This window comes from Stenella coeruleoalba (genome assembly GCF_951394435.1).
Source record: "Stenella coeruleoalba genome assembly, chromosome: 13".
Taxonomy (NCBI): Eukaryota; Metazoa; Chordata; class Mammalia; order Artiodactyla; family Delphinidae; genus Stenella; species Stenella coeruleoalba.
This window is the reverse complement of record NC_137159.1, coordinates 28300034-28325805: the sequence shown is the minus strand read 5'-3', so window position 1 is coordinate 28325805 and position 25772 is coordinate 28300034. Positions and strand designations below refer to the sequence as shown.

Below are 25772 nucleotides of genomic sequence, written 5' to 3'. Positions count from 1 at the left end.
TTGTTGTACACCACCAACCATCTCCAGAATTTTTTCATCTTCCCCAACTGAAACGCTGTACCCAGTAAGTACTAACACCCCAGTACTCCTTCCCTCAGCTCCTGGCAACTACCATTCTACTTTATGTCTCTGTGAATTTGACCACTCTAGATATTTCATATAAGTAGAATCATACAATATTTGTCCTTTTGTCACTGTCCCATTTCTTGCTATTACAACCATGCTCCACTGAATGTCCCTGGAGTTATCACTGTTATATCATTAGCACTTAAAGGAAAAGGATAAATGTATGCAGATATCTCTGGCAGGATACAGAAGAAACTGATGGTTACCCTAGGGAGAAGTGGGAAACTGGGAGACAGGGAAAGGGAAACTTTTTTTTTTTTTTAACATCTTTATTGGGGTATAATTGCTTTACAATGGTGTGTTAGTTTCTGCTTTATAACAAAGTGAATCAGTTATACATATACATATGTCCCCATATCTCTTCCCTCTTGCGGAAACTTATTTTTTATTCTATACTTTTTTGATAGCTTTAGAATTCCGTAGATTGTTCACGTGTTACCTACTCAAAAATGATTGTTAAAAATTTAAGAGTAACCACTAGAAAAATAGAAATAGCAGGCACAACTTCCAAGCCCCTTATTGACCTCTATGGCATAGACTGTTAACCTTCCGACAAAACCTATGCCCCTTCATCCACAGTAATAGAAAGGTAGCGGGCAGGTGGCTGACCTGCTGCACTACATTTCCCAGCCTCCTTTGCAGTTAGGCTTATCCATGTGACTGAGTCCTCCAGTGGCATCCGAGGGGAAGTGAGATGTGCCTTTGCCTGGCTAGCACCTCCCAGCCTATACTTGCTGTCACCTGCCTGTGAGCCAGAGCAAGGATGTGGCTGCAGTGCAGCCTGGGCTGTGCAGAGAGGAGGACCCAAGGAGATGGTGGAGAAACATGATGGAAGGAGCCTGGGTTCCTGAATGATCCTGTGGAGCAGAGCCACCTGCCCACCTGGAACTCAAACTATTGCATGGGAGAGAGATAAACGTCTGTCTTATTTGAGCTGGTGTGTTTTGAGATCATTTCATTACAGCAGTTAGTATAGCCCTAACTAAGGTAACCCCTTGGGGGTTTTGGGAAACTGTTTCCCATGATGTCAGAGAAGCCTTTCCAGTGGAGGGAGGAAGGAATGAGCGCTAAGTAGTGTTGAGGCTCTTCTCATGGCATCTGGCAATGCTCCCATCTCAGGAGGTTTTGGGGTGAGGTGGGAGGGACAGCTCCATTTTAAACTAAACTTCCTAGTCACGACCTGATCTCATTTGGGTTCATCCCATCTCCAGGCTGCAGCAACAATAGTCAGGGTCGCAGATTTGGGGCCTGGCTTAGCCACTAACTCACATGGTCTTCCTGTGCCAGTTACCTCACTCCTTAGACTTACATTGTTTTTTTGAATTAATCATACAGGAGGTGGAAGCTAGTCCCTCCAGGGTCCCTTCTCGTCTGATGATGCCAGGCCCAGCTTACAGAGATCCCAGGACAAGGCTTCGGGTCTGACTCTTCGGGTCTGGGCTTTTCCCTGGGACCTGCTGGACCCATGGGTCAGATGCTGGATGCAGAAATGGCAGCAGACACCACCCACAAGCCAAGAGCTGGTTGCTAGTTTGCAGTTTAATGAGCCAGCCCTGCAAACAGGTTACAGGCAAGGATAGTCCTGGAATGTAAAGCATTTGATGAGAGGCCAAAGGAGATGCAATGGACAGTCCATCCACATTGAGAATCTAGGACAGGGAGGCCCCCGTGTCTTCTGTCAGCCCACCAAAGCAGCTCCGCTTTAAAGTACAATTCCTCAGTGTGACCTGATCTCCTTTGGGCTCAGCCATCTCTCCCTGTGCCTCTGGCTGAACATTAAAAAGTGCAACCCTGATCCCTTAGAACTTACTGGCTGCAGCAACAAACCAGTGTGGATGTGAGACTTTGGACCTTTCTTGATTTCTCAACTTGGAGAATGAGGACACAGAGGGTGTGGGGAAACAGTTGGGTGAAAGGTTGCTGGAACAATGCAGAAGTTTGCTGATTTCAGAAATGGCCTAAGTCTCAGCTGGGCTGCCATCTGAACCTATTAGAAACCCAGTGTAGAAGCCAAGGGAGGGGTAGAGAGCGGGCCCCAAACAAGCTTCAGGAGGAGAAGCCCTGCCTTCTCAGGGCAGAGACCTCTAGTGCCCAGACCCCAGATGGAGGAGTCACTGCCCAGGCCCTGTCCCCAGTCTGGCTCCTTCCCCTCCCCAGTCTGGTTCCTTCCAAGCTGCTTCTCCAAACCTCTGAAGCAGCAAAGACAGAGCCTATTTAAAACAACCTCCAGAAGGTAATTAAACAGAGCCTGAAGGGGATCCTTCTGTAAGGCAGAGGATGCCTCCATAAAACAACAAGAAATCTTCTTAATTTATCATTTGGGCCAATCCCATTATTCCTCACCATTAATTTTGTTGCCATGGTTACTCCCAGGTAATAGATACAAATGCATATCTATGTGGGGCAAAGGTACTCCCCAGTTCTACAGATGAAAGGAGAAGGAACATCCCCGCTCATTCTGCTACATAACACACATTAGCAGTCGTGAATTTCGTGTACACACAGCTTCTGTCTCTTAAGAGGCCAGACCCTGCAGTCAAACCATTTTCTGGGAATTGGAATTCCAGATCTCCTACTTGTGATTTGGGGCGATTTACTTAATCTTTTTGAGCCTCCATTTCCTCATTTGTGATATAGGAATATGAATACTTACTTTCAAGGTTCTTGTGACGATTAAAGAAAATTCATTTATCCAACAAATATTTATTGAGCACCTGTTATTTGCTGGGCACTGCTCTAGGCACTAAGAATATATCAGTGAAAACAGAGACCAAAAATCTCTGCTTCTGTAGAGCTCACATGCTTGTGCGGACAAACAATAAAAATAATAAGTAAATTTTCTCATATGTTAGAAGGACGAGGGCTTCAAGAAACATGGGAAAGTAGGACAGGGTAAGGATAGGGAGTGTGTACTAGCAGCAAGGATGGATTTTTAAAAAAATGTATTGCAGTAGGGTCCCCGCAAAAGGAGGGGTGAAGGATGGGGAATACTCAGGGGACACAGGAACACAGTGACATGACCAGGGCCACAGCTCCTGTCATAGGGGAGAGGGGTGAAAAGACCAGGGCTGGAGCTGGGGTGGTAGAGGGAAGGGTGAGACACTGAGGTTGCATTCCCCCACCCCCAGAAGCACCTCTAGTCCCTGGATCCCCCCCACTGGCCATGGACCCCCAAAATTCCATCTCTTGTCCTGCCTCTGACCCTAGTGGCTCCTTCTTTTGCTTCCCTTGACTTTTCTTTCCCCGGAGAAATTCTCAAGTAGGATGATGTATAGTAAGGTGGTCAGTGTAGTTTTCATTGAGGTGACTTTGGAGGAAATACCTGAAGGAGGGAGTGAGGCCATGCAGATATCTGGTTGGAGATTATTCTGTCCAGCAGAACAGCCAGTGCAAAGGCCCTGAGGCAGAATGGGCCTCCCCAGCATGTTTGAGGGACATCAAGGAGGCCAGTGTGACTGAAGTGGACTGAATAAGGGCAAGAGTAGTAGGAGACAAAATCAGAGAGGAATTGGGGTGTTGCAGCTTGTGCTAAGGACTGTGGCTTTTACTCTGAGTTTTTACTAGAGCTGTGGTTCTCAACAGGAGGGCAGTTTTTCACCAGGGGCCATCTGGTAATGTCTGGTTGTCATTAATTGGTACCCAGTGGGCAGAAGCCAGGGGTGTTGCTCAATGTCCTACAGTGCACAGGACAGCCCCCACGACAAAGAACCATCCAGCCCCAAATGCCAATCGTGCTGAGGCCGAGAAACCCTGGAGCAGAGAACCGTGTCATGTATATTCTCACAGATCACTCTGAGCACTATATTGGGAATGAGCAGAGGGGGCCCAGGTAGAATGGGGAGACCACCCAGGAGGCCACCACAATGACCCAGCCAAGAGATGAGTCTACAGCACCCAGTACAACTCCTAGCACATCATACACATGCTTCAGCTGATACTAATCACTTGCCTATTTTGTGCTAACGATAAGGGCCAACCTGTAGCTGCCCCAGAGGGGCTGGGCGCTGATCAGGACCCCAGAAGTCTCTGGCTAGGGGTCAGGGTAAGAGGGGGATGTCAGCCAAGCTTCTGACAATCCTGCAGATACCCAGAGAAGATTCAGGGTGCAAGTATTTTTAACTCTCCAGTATCTTCTCTTCTATTTTCAGCAAAGCCCAAACACAGCTGACCCCATTTCTGCTCTGCCAGGGGAGGAGACTGGCAGTATCTCTTACATCTCTGCTGCCCTTTCTTGGCGGGCTGCAGGCAGAATCCATCCTACATGGGGCCTCTGAGCAACCAATATGCTATGCTGGGTGCTGCGTGGGCTCGGAGTCAGGTGGGCGGGTTCCCAGCCTCTGGGGAATGTGTAATGATGGGCCAGAACTGCCACTCAGAAGCCTACGGTGGCTCCCAGACACCTGCCCCCCTCACTCCTGACCACCCCAGTCGCTCCCAAGCTGGTTTCCTTATCGGCAATTACCCCTCCCCATCTACCTGGCACAGAATGATCCGATCACAGTTCCGCTGTCCTGCATCTCCCTTGCTGCAGTACAACACAGCCATGCTGGCTGGGTTTCAAAAACTCTCTGGGTTTCAAAAACTTTCACAACCTGGCCCGAAACTTCCCAGCTTCCTCTCTCAACTTCTCTCCCTCTCTCTCTCTTTCTCTCATCACGCTCTCTCTCTCTTCACTCTACTTCTCGGCCTTTGTCTGTGACTTACGGGGACGTCCGTCCCAGGCCTTGGGTCTCTCCCTACATTCTACATCCAACCGCTTGCGTTCCCCTGCATGAAGCCCTTCCTCAGCACCTACGTTCTCAGGAGCCTCTCACCACTGAACTCCTTCTACCGTAGCGTAACTCCAAACTGCCTCGCCACCAGCCTACCTCCAGGCGCCTGCTTACCTGTGCACCTGCGCGGGAGCTAGCTGCGTGAGGGCAGGAACCTGCCCCGCGCCCACCTGCCGCAGCGCCTTTCACGTACCGGGTGCCCCGCAGATGCCCATGACCTGGCCTGGCAGGGTTAACCGCACAGTGTGACTAGGGCTGCGAGACGTGCACACACACCAAGCTCCTCTGACAGCACCCCTACCCCCCCGCCACTCACTCTGCCCCGTGTTAGCACACACATTCCACTCCAGAGTATCACCTTCCCTTCCAAATCCACCTTCAGATAGTGGGTGAGAGATGGGCATTGGATCTTCCAGGCCCAGCATTCCTGTCCCACCACATACTAGTTATGTGACCTGAGGTAAGTAATATAATCTCTCTGAGCCTCCCTTTTCTTACCTTTAAAATGGGGTTAATATAGGCATCTACCAAACAGCGTTTCTGTGAAGATTAATTGAGTTAATACTTGTAAAGTGCAAATATTAACACGGCTCCTGGCCCTTGGTGAGCTCACAGTGAGTGGTGCCTCATTACCATGGGGGAGCGTTCCATATTGAACCCCACCCATCTCCATCCACGTCAAACCATTCCAGCAAGGTCCTGGCATATAAAATGCACACAGCACAGCAAACATCCAGAAACTTAGCTGCCCGGGCTTACGTTTTTGCTCCCATCTATGGCTTTGTTGTTTAACTGATAGCTGCAGTCCTTATTAGGGTTCCTAGCCCATCAAATTTCTACCTGTCAAGCCCAAAGAGTAAATTATACTTATTTTTATTTTATCCTCAGGACTAATTTTTCATCAGTATAGCAACTTTTCAACAAGTTAACAGTCTCTGGAGGAGATATCGGTCACCTGCTAACCAAGGCCATGGGGGGAATAAACTATCAATCTGCTTGCACGAACCCCCTGGTGGGATGTTGTAACTGGAGGGCAGGTTAGATAACAAAATAGTGCATAGGATACCCAGTGGTGCCCATGACATCAGGACAGGCCCACAGGCATCAAGACACAGCCACGGGCTTCTGACTCACACACCTGCAAAAGGACATCAGGGCAGGCACAGAGCCCAAGAACACAAAAGGCCACTCTCCACAATGAAGTCAAGAACCATCCCCATCTACCTGGCACAGAATGATCTGATCTGTGCTCTTCAGACAGCACAGGCATGACCCTTGAGCAGGGCCAGCCTGAACCAGGAATGGGGACTTCATGAATTCCCGACCACTGAGGCTTCCCCAGATCCTGAGCTGGTATGTCACCACCCTTCCTTTCTTCCTGTGGCTCTGGAAGCCAGAGGGGTTGTGGCTCTGCAGATGAGGCCCAGGGAGGGAAGTACTGTGAGATCTGCAGCAGAGCCCAATCCCAATGCTCTGGGGTGCCAGGAGGGCGGGGGACGGGCAATCTGTTTATGGGGGGACTGAACAGCAGGCTCACACCTAGAGCACTGTGCTACCCAGCCTCCAGATGGACACTGCAGGCATTACCGACGTGAGCCAGAACCGGGAAGTACAGCTAGTGCCAGGGCCCCCCCACCCTCTCCCCTCCTCCCAGCTCCCTGGAGGCACATGGGGGCTTTCAGGATAGAAAACAAAGGAGGCCCAGGAAACAAGACAGGCAGCTTTAAGCTACTGAAGGGAGCAAAGAGGGGAAACATGGCCTCATTCCCCAAACTCTGAAAGCAGGAAGGAGTCCCAAGGGGTGAAGACAGGCTAGAGGGGAGCTTGGGCTGGGAGCAGACACAGGATCAGGAAGGACCCGGAGGCTGGACCACTCCTGACAGGTCCACGAGGAACTGCCACAGTCTGAGGACTACTCTGGCCTAGAGAGGGGCGTGTCAGGTCACACCACCCAGGCTCCTCAGTGCCCACGGCCAGAGGGCAGCACCACGCTCAGGAATGGGGAGATCCCAGCCTGCCCTCCCTGCTGACGGCTGCCCCCAACTCAGCAGGCAACACAGACACCTGAAGATGGACCCTGCCTTACCAGCACTGCAGCAGCTCACGTCACTTCCAGGGCCCCGCACAAGGACATTGGCCAAGGGGCAGGCTGCCTCTGTTGGCACCTCTGCCCTCCCTCCACGTTGTGGGCTGCAGTCCAGCACATTCGCCTGTCCCTTCCTCTGGAGGCCCCATCCTCTCTGTGTCCATGATGTGCTTCCTCGCCTGGACTCCTCCTATCCACCATCTCCTCCTCACCAGACCCTACTCATCCCTCAAGTCTCAGGCTAGAAATCTCTTCCAGACTCCCCTAGTCTGGGCAGGTTACTCCTCCCTCTGCTCTCCCACAGCATCATGTGTTTTCACTGTCATTGCCTAGATCCTGGGGAGTCCACGAGGCAGGACCCTCCTCTAGCTTTTCCCCTCCTCTCTCCCCAGGCCCTAGCACCAACACTGGCCTGTAGGTGCTCCAACAAACTGGACTGGGGAGGGCTGATGGCTTAGCTACCCACCCTATGGAACACCCCACCAGGTACTAGTGTGTCATGTGGCAGCACAGGGCCTCAGCTTGGGCTTTGTACCTAAAGGTGCTAGAAGGCAGGGGCGGTGTCTCACAGAGTCACCAACGGAACAGAAGAGAAGACAACAGCAGAGGAGGGACAGCAACATGTTTTGGATGGAGGATGAGTAGAGTTTTAGTAACTGGTCCAGCAGAGAGGAGGAAGCCTCCCCTCAATGCCCGCAGAAGGCACACTTAAGAAGCTGGGCCATGGGACTTCCCTGATGGTCCAGTGGTTAAGACTTTACGTTCCAATGCAGGGGGTGGCGGGTTTGATCCCTGGTCGGGGAGCTAAGATCCCACATGCCTCGTGGCCAAAATAACAAAACATAAAAACAGAAGCAATATTGTAACAAATTCAATAAAGACTTTAAAAATGGTCCACATCAAAAAAAAAAATCTTAAAATAAAAAGAAGCCAGGCCACCACCCCCAGGGCACCAGCAAAGTTCAGGACTTGGAGGGACCAAGCACCCCAGGAACAAAGAGTTAATCACAGGGCTAAACACAGGGATTTGGTTGAAAATCTGTATTCAAAGCAGTAGAACCCCTCGGCCTTCCCCACACAGCTAGGTGACTCTTACCGCCCTCACCTGTATCCCCCAGACAATGGAAGTTTATCAACCTTCTGGAGAAACTGAATCCAAGTGACTCCAGACTTGGGAACACTAGCCCAGTGGAGAGCGGGAGCAGGTGAGGCTAAAAGCAGGGAAATTAACGCAAATCTGCAAAGTGAATATTGGGACTCCAGCCTCCTTCCCCTACTTGGCTTCCAGAATGCAGACCAATGAGAAGATACTGTATTTACAAAACAGGAAGAGGATCCTGTTAAAAAGAACCAAGAAAAGAAACAATCAAATAGCTCTCAGAAATTAAAATTATACTATCTGAAGTTAGAAATCCAATAGACATGTTGAATATAAACTCAAGGAAATTTCCTGTAAAGCCAAGCAGAGGGACAAAGTGAAGGAATAGGAGAGAAAAAAAGGAAAAGAAAATCTGAGTGTTAATCTAAGATGTTGAATATTTGACTAATAGGAGTTCCAGAATGAGAAGAAATTATCAAAGAAACAGTATAAGAAAAGTTGCCAGAACTGAGAGATGGGAGTCTTCAGGTTGAAAGAGGTCACCAGGAACCCAAAATAATGAATTTTAAAAGAGATGGCATTGTGGAATTTTAGAAATAAACTGTATAGATAAAGAGAAGATCCTAAACATTCCCAAAGAGAGAAAACAGGTCACTTGCAAAGAATCAGGAACACAATAGCATTGGCTTTTTCAACAGCTAGACCTGAAGCCAGAAGAGCAATGTCTTCAAAATTCTGAAGGAAAATGGTTGTCAACCTAAACATTGGAATTTTCTCCTCAGCCAAACTGTCAGTTAAAGCTGAGTGCAGAATTACAATTACAAATTACCTTTTTTTCAGATCTAAAAGGATTCAAAATTTTCTTCCCATTTGCCTTTTTTTTCAGGAAGCCACCAGAAGAGGTGTTCCACCAAAATGAAGGTGTATACCAAGAGGAAGGCCTGGAGGGACGTCGTCTCCAGAAATGAAAGTTTCAGAGAAAAATAATGGAACTGAAGGACAGGAGTCTTCAGATTGAAAGGAGGCACTGAAAATATCAAAAGGCTGCTACAGGGTGCAGTAAGAATTTGAGATGGTACAAGGAAAACTATGTTAATGAGAAAAATGAGGCAATTATTAAATCCAGGTAAAACGTAAAGTCGAAAAGGAGAGGAAACATAATCATGTACAACAAAGTTGTAATATTATTCATATAATTGTAATAATGTGAATATTGAATATCCATAAGCCCCAAAACTATGATAACTATTTGGGGAGGGTGATGAGGGTAGGGGAGAGAAATGTGTTTATGGGAGTGAATAATAAGAGAGCTGAATCCTCAACTACCATAATAGATAATACAAAAGAACTACCTGAGAAATAGCGGTATAGATAAGCACGTTAGTTTGAAATATAGGTTTCTAACTGAAGAAACAGCTAACAGTATTTGCTTCTGGAGAATAGAAATGGGAATTGAGGAGGGATGGGGCAACATACTATTTTTCCTTACAAGTGTTTTAGTACTAGTTGACTTTTTGAACTATGCACATAGATTACTTTGAAAAAAACTGTGAAATTAATTTTTAATAGATTTTAAAATAAAGCTTATGAACAAAAAGAAAAACTTCAGCACATCAACCATCTGTCTCTACAGTCACTACAGCTCTAGAGCTGTGCTCTAAACTACATCTCCCTACCCTTCCCCCAAACTAAACAAAACCATCAACATTTCAATTAGTTCTAATTCAAGTTCCTACAGGATATAAAAAAATGAAATTGGGCTTCCCTGGTGGCTCAGTGGTTGCGAGTCCGCCTGCCGATGCAGGGGACATGGGTTCAAGCCCTGGTCCGGGAAGATCCCACGTGCCGTGGGGCAGCTAAGCCTGTGCACCACAACTACTGAGCCCGCGTGCCTGGAGTCCATGCTCTGCAACAAGAGAAACCACCGCAATGAGAGGCCAGTGCACCGCAGCGAAGAGTAGGCCCCGCTCGCCACAACTAGATAAAGCCCGTGTGCAGCAAGGAAGATGCAACGCAGCCAAAAATAAATAAATAAAATAAATAAATTTTTTTTAAAAATGAAATTACAGAGTTTTAGCCTCATCCCCACCATCCTCCCCCATATTTCCCATCCTCAATCTGAACTTTTGGGTAGTGGTATGCTGGTAAATGTTTAATACTTGATTCTTTGAGAAAAAAGTCCTGATTTATAGTATTTGCCAATTTCCATGGTGTAAATTCTCCTATTGTGGATGATTTCAAGCCATCACTATGATGTCACTGAATGTGGAATTGGGAAAAGATGCACACGTTAGCTCCAGCAAACTACTGCCTTAGGCCTCTCTAGCCTTATCAGCCTCCCTACAAGACCCAGGTTACAGGAGAGACTTGAATATCCCTTCCAAAAAGCCAGAAGTCCACAAGGGATGTAGCAGCAGTAGAAGTGGTTTCTGAAGGGAAGAGAAGTGGTTCTGGCTGCAGGGAGGGGGTGGTGAATTTGCCACCTTCCTTTCCCTCCCCACCTCTAGCAGAGTTACCTGCTCATTAGTAACCCCCGGACGCAGGGTCCCATGCTTGTAGTCTTCCAGCAGCTGCACAGCCTCTCTGAGACGTCTCTGCAGGCAAAGAAAAGGGACATTGAGGGACACACATCCAGGGCTCCGGCAACCCTCTCCTTGAAGGATTGCATCAGTACTGATCAAGCACTGACTATATTTACAGTGTACAAGGCCTGCCCTCCAGTTCATGGGACTCACGCAAAACATTAAAGAAGGCTACAACCTAAATGTCCTTTCATAGGGAAATGGCTAAATGGCAGTGGCATAATAATACTATGGAACATTATTCAGCAGTTTAAAAGTAAAGTAGATCTACATGGCCATATCTCCAAGATATTTTTTTAAGTGAGAAAGCAAGTTGCAGAGCTGTATGATGCCGTTCGTTGTACCAAACAAACAAAACACACACACATAGAAAATAATATTTCCTATGAGAGTATTTATGTGAGAAGATGCATCAAAAATGCTCTAGGGGCTTCCCTGGTGGCGCAGTGGTTGAGAGTCCACCTGCCGATGCAGGGGACACAGGTTCGTGCCCCGGTCCGGGAAGATCCCACATGCCGCGGAGCGGCTGGGCCCGTGAGCCATGGCCGCTGAGCCTGCGCGTCCGGAGCCTGTGCTCTGCAACGGGAGAGGCCACAACAGTGAGAGGCCCGCGTACCGCCAAAAAAAAAAAAAAAAAGCTCTAGAAGGAGACCCACCAAACTGGTGACAGGGGTTACCTCGGGGTAGGAGGAAAGGGCTCAAACTTGGCAGGCGGTGTCGGGAGGAACTTTAATCTTAATTGTAATATTGAATGTTTTTATAAAGAGAACATATTTATGAAATACTTATATAATTTCTTCCCAACATTTAAAAAACACTAGCAGAGATTTACATACTAAAATACATATGGCCACAGTAACTGATGGGGAAAGAAAAAAATAAAAGGATAGAATTGTTATGATTTTTAAAACCTTAAAAGCTAAAGAGACAGCAACAGTGAGAGAAGGTAGCCCTTATCCACCGAAAGACTTGTATAAGAATATTCATAGTGACACTCTTCAAACAGCCCCAAACTGCAAACAATTCAAATGTCAGTAATAGATTAGATAAGTAAACTGTGGTATATGTACACAATGAAATATTATACCTCATTTAAAAAAGCAAACTATAAATATATGTTATAATGTGGATGAATCTTCCCCAGATTGGCACCCCAATATCTCTCATCCCCCATGTTCTTCTAGAACTTTCCCACATGCCCCATCCAGAGGTACAGTCTATGTCCCCTCCCCTGGATCCTGAGCAGGCCTTTATGACTGCCTCAACAATAGAGTATAGCCAAGGTGAGGCTATGTGACCTCTGAGGCTAGGTATGCAAGGCTAAAATGCCTTGCACTTCCACCTTGTTCTCTTGGGATGCTCACTCTCTTGGAACTCAGCCATCATAGTGTAAGGAAGCCCAAGCAGGCTACTGAGAGACCCATGTGGATAAGAACTGAGGGCCTGGGGCTCCAGTTAAGCCACCAGCTAATGGTCAGCACCAACTTGCCTGCCATGAAAGTGAGCCATCTTGAAATGGACCTTCCCCAGTCAAGCTGCCCTAGCCGAAGCTGCATGGAGCAGAGAAAAACCATCCCCTCTAAGCCCTGCCCAAATGAAGATCAGTGAGCAAAAGAATTGCTTTTTGTTGTTTCAAGCCACTAAATTTTGGGGTGATTTGCTACATAATGATAGAAGGCTGATACACATAATGATAAGCAAAAGAAGGCAAACACAGAAAAGTATATATAAAATTCATGGGACTTCCCTGGTGGTCCAGTGGGTAAGACTCCACGCTCCCAGTGCAGGGGGGCCAGGGTTCGATCCCTGGTTGGTGAACTAGATCCCACATGCATGCCACAACGCAACGAAAGATCCTGCATGCCGCAACTAAACATGCCACTATGAAGATCTCACGTGCCGCAACTAAGACCCAGAGCAGCCTAAATAAACAAAGTATATATAAAATTCAAAAACAGGCAAAATGCACCTATGGTGGTAGAGGTCATTACAGTGTTACCTTGGGGCAGGGCGGGGTGGTGGTGGTACTGACTTGGAAAGGGCATGAGGAAACCCTCTGGAATAATGGAAATGTTCAATGTCTTGATCTGACTGGTGGTTACATGGTATAAACATATGTCAAAATCCATTAGGCCATACACTTAAGATTTGTGCATTTTCCTGTATGTATGTTATACCTCAAAAAATCAACAATAAACAGTGACAACAGTGAGAGAAGGCAGCCTATGTCAAGGTCAGATGAGGAACCCAGGCAACAGGGATGCTCATCGTGGGGGAAGAAACCCAGGGAAGCCACCGTGTTCCCCTTTGACCAAGGGACAAACCTGGCTAAGGACGGGAGTACAGAGAGACCTCAACAGAAGCCCCTGGTCTAAAAGCAGCATGCAGCCCCAGGGAGGGCACCCCGTGCGGCATTTGCTGAGCAGGCTGACAGTGGTCACATAGGATGGGAAATGAACAGCCACCTCCTGTACTGAAACAGCAGGACTAACTGCCAGCCCAGACAAGCCAGCCGGGCTGTCAGGGGGCCAGGAAAATGTCTCACTTGGGTGTAGCCTGACTGCTAGAAAGCACTGCCTCTCCCCTTTCAAATATATGCATCTCAATCCCTGAATTCCAGAGTCCTTTCCCAGAATCTGTTTGTCTCCAAAGTACGGATAGCTTTGTGTTTTTTGTTTTTGTTTTGCCAGTTATACTAGTAATCCATGCTGTTTAGAGAAAATGGCAGAAAAACTGAAAGCACACAAAAAATTTTTAATCACCTGTAAACATACCACTTGCAAAGTGATGATTTTCCTTCTAGACTTAATACATTTGTTTTTCATGTTGATTGTTGGTTTTAACTTGCTTAAGGTCACACAGAAAGTGAGCGGTTTAGTATTCGAGCCCAGAGTTTAGTCAGACCCTTGCTGTCCCTGCAACCCCCCAAAACTTCCTAGTGATGCGGCCAGCTCCCCACCCCAAGCCTGCTTCCTCCCAGCCTCAGCCTCTGCCCCGACAATGAATGCTCTACTTTCCACCCTGAATGGTGAATGGCCCCGCTTTCTCATTATTTTCCCACTCCAGGGATTCTCCTGAGTTCCTCTAAGAACCTGGCCAGATTCCATCTCATTTGACATGGTCATCAAAGGGAGGCCTCTTGTCTCAGGAGTAAGTTCCAAAGAGCCCTGATCTTGGCATGCACTGAGAAAGAACCAAATCCACAGTTTCTCAGGACAAGTCTGCGAATGCAGGACTGGGGAAAGCTAGAATGTGCTTTTCTGCCTCTGGGCCTTGCTAAGCCTCAGCTTGGCCCCCCAGGTCAGAGGCTGAGGGGTCGGGGCTCCTAGCACCTCTGTGGGACAGGCAAGGCCCCAGGCCACTTGTCTTGAGAGGTCCCCGAGGGCTGGCTGTTCTGGGAGCTGGACTCCTCACAGCAGAGAAGGGGATGGTTTTCAGGGAGACTTGAGGGATAGGTTTGCTTTAAACCCTCCTCCCACCCCAGTGCATTGTGATGGTCGAGAGGGATGGGGAAAGCTGGGGGTCAATGGCAAGGTGAACTTTGTAGGAGGTCTTTTCAACCAGGAACAAACAGGCAGCTAGGCCCTCAATGCAAAGACGGTGAGGGGCCCAGCTGGCTTGGAGACAAGGCTGCAGGCCCTTCTCTGGAGCCCTGGGCTGGGGGAGGGACGGCCCAATGTTGCTTCCCAGACTCCATCACCAGACTGCCAGAAAGTGTCACAGCACGTGTATTTGATGGGGCATGGTCTCCGGAAACTCCCTCAGGAAACAGGCACCTGGGAGGTCTGTTTCAGGGCAGAGAATTCGAACAGAAGTCCCACCCCAAGGCCCTGAGGGGAAGAAGGAAGCAAAAGGGCAGGCATGGAGTGTTAGGGTGGTGGCAGAGAGGCAGGAGACCCTACCGGACAGGAATGGGGATGGTGGGACACAGGAAGGAAAGGCACAAAAAAGAAAGATGAGGAAAGTCATCAGAAGCAAAGCTAATCTTTTTTTGAGGGAAGGGGGTACCCTGTAGCCCATGCCCAAGCTAAATGCAGACTGAGTATAATCCATGCTTGTCTAGGGAGGATGTCAAAATGATTTAAATATTTATTATAATATTTAATATGTTAAATATAGGATGGGAGTGACAGCACCTGGTCAGGACGTGAGGAACACCCAGAAACATTTCACCCCCACTTCTGATAAAGGACCCACCCACTCCCCAGGTGGTACCTGCAGGTTCCCACCTCCTGATCTTGCCCACACTGTTCCCACCACCACCCATCCCCATCCCCAACCATCCTTCAAGGCTCAGGGCCATCTTCTCCAGGAATCTTCCAGAAATGTTCTCTCCGTCCTCTGAACAGCCAGAGAGCATTTGGTGTGTACCTCTCTGAGGTCCCCGACCACTTACCAGCATGTGCCCATGTTATCTGTCAGAGACTGCAAGGTGCAGGGAGCAAGGGACTGGTTTTAGGTATCTTTGCAGAACTGCAGGACACACCTACCCCAGCCCATCACCAACACAGGGCCACACATAATAAGCATTTAACAAAAATGAATGACTGAGACTGCTGGCGGGGAGAAGTGAAGGGTATGGTCAGGGTTAGGGATCCAGGTTCCAAAGCAGCAGGCCAGAGACCCTCAATGATGATGCTGGTTTTACAGAATCCTGGGATTCCAAGAGGCCATGCATGCCCAGTTCACACAGGATGTGAATGAGAATACCCCTGTGTGTGAATATTACAGAACCACGTAGGCATTCCTTTCTCTGAGACATTTGGGGCCCGAGCAGGAAGGGCATTTTGGCACCCAGGGTCACAGAGTGGGTGGGTGGCACCTAGGAACACCAAGTCCCCTCAATCCCAGCTCTGGGCCATTTCTATGAGACATGAACACAGAGGAGCCTCCTGTCCTCATGACAGTCGGTAACTGAGAGGGGTGGTCTCCCACAGAAACCACAGCAACGCCTGCATCCTGAAAAGCTGATGCCTACTGGGGCCAGGCACCCCAGATAAGAAAGGGAAGGAGAAATTGCACACAGAGAAATTGCAGAGCATGTTTAGCGAAAGTGGTGCAATTGAAACATGGGCATTTCAGGCAGTCAAAAGTTTGGGAGTCTCAAAACTTGCAGAACTTTAAAAAAAAAAAAGTGGGGGAGGGAAGGAGGAAGGAAGGAAGGGGAGTGTCAATGGTCAGGGTAGAATGAATTGGCAGCGGGGGCGGGGGGCGGGGCCTGCAGATTACCTCCCGTCCTGCCCCAATCGCTGAGTATTTGATTGCTCTCACCTGGGCCAGTCTTGCACCTGACAAGGGCAGGGCCGCGCATGCTTACCTTGTCTGCAACCACAGTTTAAACCATTTCTTTGTGGCTCCCAAGCAGTGGGATTTGGGGGCCAAAGCCAATAATTTCTGTGCAGGCAGAGTCTCAAGCCCTTCTCTCATCTTCCCTCCCAGCGGTCCGGGGACCCACGGGGTTATCTGTGCTGAGATTGGTTCTTGGCTCACGCCAACCATGAGCTACCCTCTGGGAGGCCCAAGGGAAGGGGAAACCAGGGACACATGGGGAGAGCTCTGTTTCCCTGTGGCAGACCTCTGATCACCTTCAGGACACCGATGTGAGGTAAACCCATATAATTCTGGCAGCGTAACAGGTGGTACAGACCTTTAGAAAATAAATCTGTCCAGCTACCCCAAGAACTATAAAAACAATCATGGTCTCCAGCCTGGATACCCTACTCTTGGGAATTTTTTTCTAAAAAATAAATTTAGCAGAAATGAAAAATGATTTGCTGGAGACTATTTTTTGCAGGAAAGCAAAAATGGTAGGAAACAACCTACCTGTTAGACCTAAAAGTCTAACAGGGATGGTTATTTATACTATAAGACATGATTTCCCCAATTTATAAAGGCCTGGAAATTGATGATAAAAGCAAATAAAAAGTCTGTGTTCAATGTAATAAGTATGCCAAAAACGGATACAGATGGGCAAAAACCTGAAGTGTATAAGGGTACTGACATTTGGAAATTTTTAAATTAAAAATTCCATTAAAAATTTTAAAATTAGACTATCTGATGCTGTCTAGAATGCATTTAAGTGGACATCCTTACTTACTGCTACTGAGAGCATAAACTGATATAATCTTGGTACAGGTTGGTACAATTTACAGGGCAATTTGGTAATATATATCAAAAGCCTTAAAATGCCTTTCATTCAGAAATTCTACTTTCAGGAATGTATCCAAAGGAAGTAAAGAGAAATATGGGGAGATTTACGTACAAAGGATATTTATTGCAATATTATTTATAATGGCAAAAGACTTGAAACTACCCAAATGGTCAATTGAGAAAATGATTAAGTTAGAGAATAGCCACATGATGGATTACTATACAGTTATTAAACACATTTTGAAACAACATTTGATGACAAGGAAAAATGCTCATGATATGCTACATGGAAAAAACCAATATATATCATGTACACATATGTCACATACGATTTTAAATATATATATATTTATGTATGTATACATGTATATACATAATACACACACAAATCTTGACTCATGATGGGGTTCATCCCGAGAAATCCACTATAAGTGAAAAGATCATCTCGAACCTGTGCCCCCTGCAGTGGAAGCACGGAGTCCTAACCACTGGATCACCAGGGAATTCCTGAAAATATCATATCTGAAGTTGAAAAAGCATTTAATACATCTAGCCCACCGAACATCATAGCTTAGCCTGGCCTACCTTACACATGCTCAGAACACTTACATTAGCCTACAGTTGGGAAAAATCATCTAACACAGAGGCTACTGTATAATGAAATGTTGAATATCTCATGTAATTCATTGAATGCTGTAATAAAAGTGAAAAACAGAATGGTTGTGTGGGTACAGAATGGTTCTAAGTGTATCGGTGGTTTCGCCTCGTGATCACGTGGCTGACTGGGACCTGTGGCTTCCATGGCCCAACAACATGAGAGAGTATTGTACCCACTAGCCCAGGATATGATCAAAATTCACAATTCGAAGTATGATTTCTACTGAATGTGTATCGCTTTCATACCATCATAAAGTCCATCTTAAGTTGGGGACTGTCTGTACAGAGATAGAGTGAGATATAGATACATATATATCTATATCTATATACACATTATACAAACCATCCTAATTTTGTACATATACATATACCAGAATGTTAATTGTGATTATTTCTTGCAGGTGAGATAATGAGCAGTTTTTATTTTCTTCTTTAGACTTTAATATTTAGAGATTACTACCCACACCACATCAAGAGGCCCACAATATCAGCTGTTTTCATGGTTAGTGATGCTGCCTCGTAACCTGGTGAAAGGGGTGTCCTCCAAGCTCTCCACTGTAAAGGTACCTTTTCCCCTTAGTAATTGCTAAATAATATTTGGAGGTGATACTTACCTGAAAGCATAAGAATATCCTGTTTCCCAACAACTTTTACTCTATGAAAATAGCATCCATTAATGATCCTTGTCAAAATCAGTTATTTTGTTGAGGATTCCACAATGTTTATTTCCTTCTACATTTATTAGCTGACATTCTTCTGTGAATATGAGCTTCCCTCTTTCACAGTTTTAGTTTTACTATGGACTCATGGATTCTTCTTCTTATTATTCAATGTATTATAATCCATTGTTTTTCTTTTTCTTAATGTTCGAATTGTCCCGAATGTGGCTAGTGGGATGCAGCCACTTCCTGTTCCTGTGTCTCCATCAGTCTATGAACAATTTCTTACTTTCTGCAGCAAGTCTCTTTGCCTTGGGTGTGGATTTGGCCATCTCTCCAAGAAGCCCTGGGTCCTTTTTGTAAGTAATGGTATTTAGAAACCAAGATCTGAGTGCTAAGTGTGTTCATTGTTACTGGGGTATCATGGACCTTTCAGTGAACAGAGCCAGGAAATTGAGAAATATAAATGAAAGTGTGTGTGTGTGTGTGTAAATCATAAGTTCATCTTGATGCCTCCAATTCAAATACAACATCACATAGTTTTTGTCTTTTCCCCTACTCCATATTTGTATCTCCCTACTCCCATGGTGAGAACCCTGGTTCCCAACATCAGTATAACGATTTATTCTGTCCTACAATACACCCAAAATAGTTTCAGATTACTACCCCAGTACTAATAATGAGTTGGTGTTATTAACACTGTTTCAGTTGGTTTTCTATGTCCTTCAGAATGATAATCTGCCAACCATTCATTCTCTTAAATAATTATTGAATTCAGAATAGCAAACCCCTTTCATCTTCAGTTCATAATCTAAAGTAACTTAGAGGTCAGCTGGTATAGCCTTGCCCTGAGGGATCTAAATCTAATTCCATGACCTATGTGGAAGGACAAAGCTAGGGCTTCTGCCAGGTCCCGGCGGTTTCCTTCCTCAGGCCCAATCCTGCACACACGGCACCCTGGCAGTAGACTCACAGCCCCTCAAGATCCCTCCAAAGAATTCACTCTTGCTGGACTCAGGAACCAGGCAGATTTTATGACAATATCCCAGGAATGATGGCGGAGGGGACAGCAACTTTCACAAGCAGGTATGACCGATCTCAAAAGGGCCCCCAGACACTAGCCTTCCAGTTCATCGTGGTTACTCGCTCTCCTTCCCACTGTTTTTCCCTCTTGTTCCTTCTCTCTCCTCTCTTTGGGAGGATCAAAAAGCACAATTCTTCCTCCTCTGTCAAGCAGGCAACCTCCTCCCTTTCTGAAGCCTTGCTCAAGACATTCTTAGAACAATGACAGCCTTCTTCCTAAGAGAAATTATGGTGAATAAAATTTGCTCCACCTCATTACACATACAAGGATTGGAATCTTTTTAAAGCTTGGTCTGTTATAAATTGCAAACAAGTAGCTGCAAAACTCTCTCAAGATGAGTCTATCCATTGACTCAGCTAATGCGCCTCAGAACCGGGTCACCAGAAGGCTCAAGCTGCCCAGGATCTTTCCACCTCAGGACACTCTGGCTTCCAGAGCCACCTCCTCATGTTCTCCACTCTCCTCCCATCCTCACAGATGAACAGGCCTGTCCAGATCTCCTCCCCCTGGGCAGCCACCACCCCACGCTCCCTCCCAGGACACCAGCCAAGGGCCCTGGGAGAGAAAGTGCTTTGAAGACATAAGCCATGGTCTGTGGACTGAGCCCAACAGAAGGGGGAACTGGCCCTCCTGGTAGCACCATAGTTTTGGGGGGAGGGGCTCAGGTAAGAGATTCTTTCCTCTTGGTGCCTCTAATTTCTCATTGTTTCCATGCAAATGACTTTGCTAAGCAACCTGCCTTGGCTAGAACCAGGGAGGGCATGAAGGGCCCACTCATGGCCCTTCCAGATTTTTTAGGGCCTAGAAGATCTTCTGTGGGCAGAAAATTTCCAAAAGGCCAGCAAGTAGTATTGGAAACAGTTCCCAGCTGGGATGCAGGAGGGAGAGGTCTAGTTCTTTCCAGGAAGCCTATCAGAATCTTTGATAAGGGGAAGAAACATGTGAAATTTGAAAACTATTCTAAAATTTCTGTTGCACTGGTTATTTCCTAGTCAGTAAATAGTTAAGTTTCCTTGACATTTCAATTAATAGTAAAAAAAAAATGTATGAGATTTTTAAATTTACCGATGGGGAAATAGGGAAAAGATGGTTTAGTGATATACAAGAATGCTGGGACCTTTCAAAATACAAGAGTTGAAGACAAAAATGTGGTACAGGAAGAGAGCAGTAAAATGAAATGGTCTGGGAATGAGAGGAGGGTGGACTGGAGAGGTGCCTGTGAACAGCGCAGGCGGCGTGCTGCTCTGCAGCTGCCCATCCACCCCCAAAGTCCCTGCCTGCTTCTGTTAATCAGGGGAGCCCTGAAGAACCTCCGGACCTCCCAAGGCTCCCTCCACCATCTCTCAACGTGCCTCGAAGTCCACCCTTAATAAGCACTGGCCTTTACTGCCTCCTCCATCAAGCAGCTGGCATTTATGTTGGGATTTGTGTTGCAACTCTATCTAGCTGTGCACCGTTTGGGAGCTTTCAAGAAAGACACATAACCTAGGCTAGGTAAGTAGTTTCTCTAGTTGGGCGCTCTTCCAAATTTTTATGGAATCACTTTGATTACTCCTTAGGAGAATCTAGACAGGGCCCAGAAGTACAACAGCCTTGCCCTTAAGAGGCAGTACATCCAGAGGTAAGGTCAGCCAGTTAAATGCTTGAGTCCTTCATCCTTCCTGAGATACAGGAGGAAATCACGTATCAGGGTAATTCCCGCATTGCCTAGTACTGGGCTGCTCTCCCAGGAACAATGGGAATGGTTCTAGGTCCAAGTACCTAGCAGGCCGTGTGCTTCTTTTCCCTCCAAGAGTTGAAGCAAGCCAATGCTCAGCACAGAGAAGATGAGCAGAGAAGTGCTGTCTACTCAGGGGGCTATAACTCAGAGGCTCAATGACTTGCCTCAGGGTATGTGGGGACCCAGAGAGGGAGCTCAGGCCTTCTTCCAGCTGACTAATCTTGGGAGGGTTCCCTAAACTTGAGTTACCTGAACAGGAATGCAGAGGGCTCTGGAGACAAGCATACCTGCGTTCATACCCTGGCTCCATCACTGGCCAGCACCATGTGCATGAGACTTAACTTCTGTCTGCCTGTTTCCTCATCTGTAAAATGGAACTTAGAATAGAATCTACCTCATAGGGTTGCTTTGAGTTAATCTGACGAGCTTCTACATGTAAAGTGCTTATGACACTGCCTTGCTCACAGAAAATGCTTAATAAATATCTGCTGCTTTACATGTGTAGCATTCGTGTACACATCTGTAAATACAATACAAAGGATATAAAGACACACTTCTTGGGATGGCTCAAATAAATCTGACAATACATTTAAATTTGATAATATCAAGGACTGGTGGAGCAACTAGAACATTGTAGATGAGAATGTAAAATGTACAGCAATCTTTAAACGACAGTTTGGGAGTTTCCTACGAAGTTAAACATTTACTTACCACACTTACCGTATGAGCCAGCAATCCGAGTCCTAGTTATTCACACAAGAGAAATGAAGCATACGTCCACACAAAGAATGCTCAGAGCAATTTTATTGATAATAATCAGAAAATGGGAACAGCCCAGGTGTTCATCAGCAAGTGGATGGATAAACAAATTCTGGAACATCCTCTCAATGGAATGCTGCTCAGTGGTCAGGAGGGATGAAGTACTGATACATGCAACAACATAGATGAATCCCAAAAGCAACATGCTAAGGGAAAGAAGCCAGACACACAAGCCTACATACTGTAGGACTTCACTCATATGACATTCTAGAAACAGCAAAACAGCAGGGACAGAAAACAGATGAATGGTTGCCAGGGGCTCAGCATGGGGTGTGGGAGATGGATTATAAACAGGCATGAGGAATGTGCTAGGGTGACAGAAACGTTCTACATCTTCATCATGGTGTGGACACGACGCAATATGTTCGTCAAAACTCATAGGATGGTTCACACATAAAAGGTAAACTATACCTTATACTCAGCCTCACCTATCCGAGGAGGGAACTGTGTAGGGAGAGGGTATGAAGGATCCTTTTTTGTTCTACTTAAATGCATCTGAACTGCATGAACTCTTGTAATACAATCCATGTACTTGGTAATAATTTTATGGAAGTTTGAAATAATAATACTGACATATATCTACCTTGAAGGGATGTGGTGAGATTCAGATGAAATGAGATAATGTGTATAAGGCAAACACACAGATGACCTATGGACCTTCCAAAGTCACAAGGTATAAAGGCCAAGGGGTCTCCATCGAGAGTGACAGCCATGACTCACCTCAGTGACAAAGAGTGTGCGAGGGTCGATGATGTCCAAGAAGTGCCTGAAGCGACCGTAGAAGGATGTCTGGAGAAGGGGTGGGAAAGGAGACTGGATGAGTTTCTGTACTCCGTCCTCCAGACAATGGGGAACACTACCCACAGCTCATCCTTACTGCCAGTGTCCCACAGTCCCCAGGACTCCCCAAGCGGGTGAGGAACACCAATGAGGCCTTACTTCTCAGTGACCTGAGGGCAGCTTTCCCAGGTCTGAGGGCTTTCTAAAGTCAACTCAGAAAGACCATTAAGACACTCAGTGACTGTCCCAATGTCTCTTCCATGTGCCTCCCATTCTGCTCCCAATGCCCTGAGATCTACGCCAAGCCTTTCAGCAGCTCCCGGGCACCACTGAGCACGCAGACTGGAGGGGAGGTCTGGTGCCCAGCCCTCTCCCAGTCTCTCCTGCCCAGCACAGCCTCTCTGCTTTACTTAGGACCCTCGAGTGAGGTCGGGTCCCTCTCCAAAGTCCAGCACAGGCACTGCCCCCAGGTGGAACTCAAACACGGTGGTGCCCAGCTCGCAGCCCTCAGGCCTTCCTTCCCCCATAGCCCCATTGCTGCTGTGAGGCCCAGGACAAGGGGCCAGCTCCCCTATCCTTGCCCCAGAGCAGGGGCCTTGGAAAAGGAGGGCTTTGTGCTAAACAGGCCACAGGCATTAGAGCACAATGAAAAGAAACCAAGCAACGCTGCTGCTGGGCCTTCTGCCCTCAGGACAGGGCCAGCTTGGCAAAGCCAAGCTCAAGGGGAGGAGAGAGGGCACAGAGCTAGGGGACAAAGGGGAAAGCTGCAAACGCCGAGGGTTCATGCCTCACTACACTCAGGCTGTGTCCCAAATCCTCCCTGGAGCCCCACAGCTCTCCAAGCTCATCCTCCGCTCAGTGGAGGAAGAAGCCTCCACACTCTTTTCCCTTCTCACTAGGGCACCAGACCCTGCAGCCGATTTCTGCTCCTTCCGCTTCCCAATAAAGACCACAGAAGGACCCGGGTCACCAAAAGGTCCCCTGCACACACCAGGCCCCATGCCACCTCCATCTCTCTGCTCACCATGGCACCCCCTGCGTGGAGCAGCCTTTCCACCCCCAGCCTTTCACAGACGCATCAAGCTTCCACACCATTCCTAACTAAAACAGTTGCTTCTCTAACCTCCTATAACTCAAATGGCCTAAACTATTTCCCAATTTATACATGATGCTCAATCAGAGACGTTCAGAGGTGTGGTCAGGGGTATATGCTGAGGACACTCACTGCTGCATTATTTATAAAGGCAGATTGTTAAAATGACGATCCATTTACATGATCGAACACTACACAGCCATTTAAAATCATGTTTTCAGACAATGTTTATGACATGCAAAAATGCTTATGATTTGTGAAATGCATGTAAAATGCATGATTCCAACCTAATAGACAGGAGATAAATAGAGCTAGATGGATATTAAATGGACAGCAAAGAGACGGGATGACATCCACTAGAATAAACCAGGGTTCCTTAGAGAAGTGGCTGATTCCAGGGCTGGGGCAGGGAAAGTACACGATGAGACTGGCACATACTGTTGTGCTAGAAAGTAATGAAGTGCCACACCCCAAAATGATGGGGCATGTTCAAAGGACCAGCAAGAGGCAAATGGACGTTGTGTGCCTCTGAGAAGCTCCCACTAGTGCTCACGTAGTATTCTGAAGGGACTGAGTCTAATCATGTGAAAACATCAGACAAACCCAAACTGAGGAGCATTCCATAAAATAACTGGCCTTGTTCACCAAATATGTCAATGTCGTAAAGACAAAGAAAGACTGAAGAACTGCCCCCACATTAAAGGAAACTAAAGAGACAAGACAACTGAATGCAATGCATGATTTTCGACTGAATCCTGGACTAGAGGGGGAAATGCGCTCACGGACGTTGCTGAGAAAACTGACAAAATTGGAATAGGATTATAGATTAATAAAAGTAGTGTACTCAAATTAAATTTCCTGAATAACTGTACTGTGGTTATTGCTATAGACTGAATATTAGTGTCCCCTCAAAATTCATATGTTAGGGCTTCCCTGGTGGCACAGTGGTTAAAAATCCACCTGCCAAGGCAGGGGACATGGGTTCGAGCCCTGGTCCGGGAAGATCCCACATGCCTTGGAGCAACTAAGCCTGTGCACCACAACTACTAAGCCTGCACTCTAGAGCCCGTGAGCCACAACTACTGAGCTCTTGTGCCACAACTACTGAAGCCCACATGCCTAGAGCCCGTGTTCCTCAACAAGAGAAGCCACAGCAATGAAAAGCTCACGCACCACAATGAAGAGTAGCGCCCGCTAGCTGCAACTAGAGAAAAGCCTGCGCAGCAACGAAGACCCAATGCAGCCAAAAATAAATAAATAAATAAATAAATAAAAATAAAGTTCCCTTAAAAAAAAAAAAAAACTCATATGTTAAATCCTAAGTCCCTAGGTGATGGTATTTGGAGATGAGGCCTTTGGGAGCCCTCATGAATGGCATTAATGCTGTTATATTGACTCCAGAGAAATCCCTTGCCCCTTCCACCATGTAAGAGCACAGTGAGCTGTCTATGACCAGGAATCAGGCCCTCACCAGATACTGAATCTGCCAGTGCCTTAGTCGTGGACTTCCCAGACTTCAGAACTGGGAGAAATTAATTTCTGTTGTTTATAAGGCACCCAGTCTATGGTATTTTTATTATAACAGCCCAAACAGACTAAGAGATGTAAGAGAATGTCCTTGTTCTTAAGGATACACTGAAGTATTAAGGGATAAATGAATATAATCTACTCTCAAATGGTTGAGAAAAAATAACATGTATAGGAACTTCCCTGGTGGTCCAGTGGATAAGACTCCGTGCTCCCAATGCAGGGGGCCCAGGTTCAATCCCTGGTCGGGGAACTAGTTCCCACATGCATGTCACAACTAAGAAGTCCACATGCCGCAACTAAAGATCCCACGTGCTGCAACTAAGACTCAGTGCAGCCAAAATAAATAAATATTAAAATAAATAAATAACGTGTAAATATACAGGGTGGTAATAAAATCTGGAAATGTAGGCATTATTATTCTGTTTACAGATTGAAGATGTTCTTGGTAACATGTATATTTGCTATGTTTCTGGACTTTATGATCATCTGTAGACAAAGAATAATAAAGGAAATGTGACAAAATGTTAAAAACTAGTGGATCTAAGCAAAGGGTATATGGAATTTCTCTGTATTCTTCTTGCAACTTTTCTGTAGACTGAAACTGTTTCAAAATTA

The 25772-nt window shown here is 46.6% G+C and overlaps 1 protein-coding gene across 6 annotated transcripts in view; it reads right to left on the bottom strand.

Annotated features, from left to right (window-relative positions):
• Window positions 1-25772, bottom strand: part of SFXN5 (sideroflexin 5) — a 116860-nt gene that overhangs the window by 81425 nt on the left and 9663 nt on the right. For all 6 annotated transcript variants that reach the window (XR_013831163.1, XM_079941511.1, XM_079941516.1 and 3 more), the window contains exons 2-3: window positions 22475-22543; window positions 10600-10677 (exon numbers count right to left, since the gene is read on the bottom strand). Coding sequence is in view for 5 of the 6 variants with exons in the window: in XM_079941511.1 (XP_079797637.1) it covers window positions 10600-10677; window positions 22475-22543 (147 nt within the window). In the remaining variant the exon portion in view is untranslated. The remainder of the gene's footprint in view (window positions 1-10599; window positions 10678-22474; window positions 22544-25772) is intronic.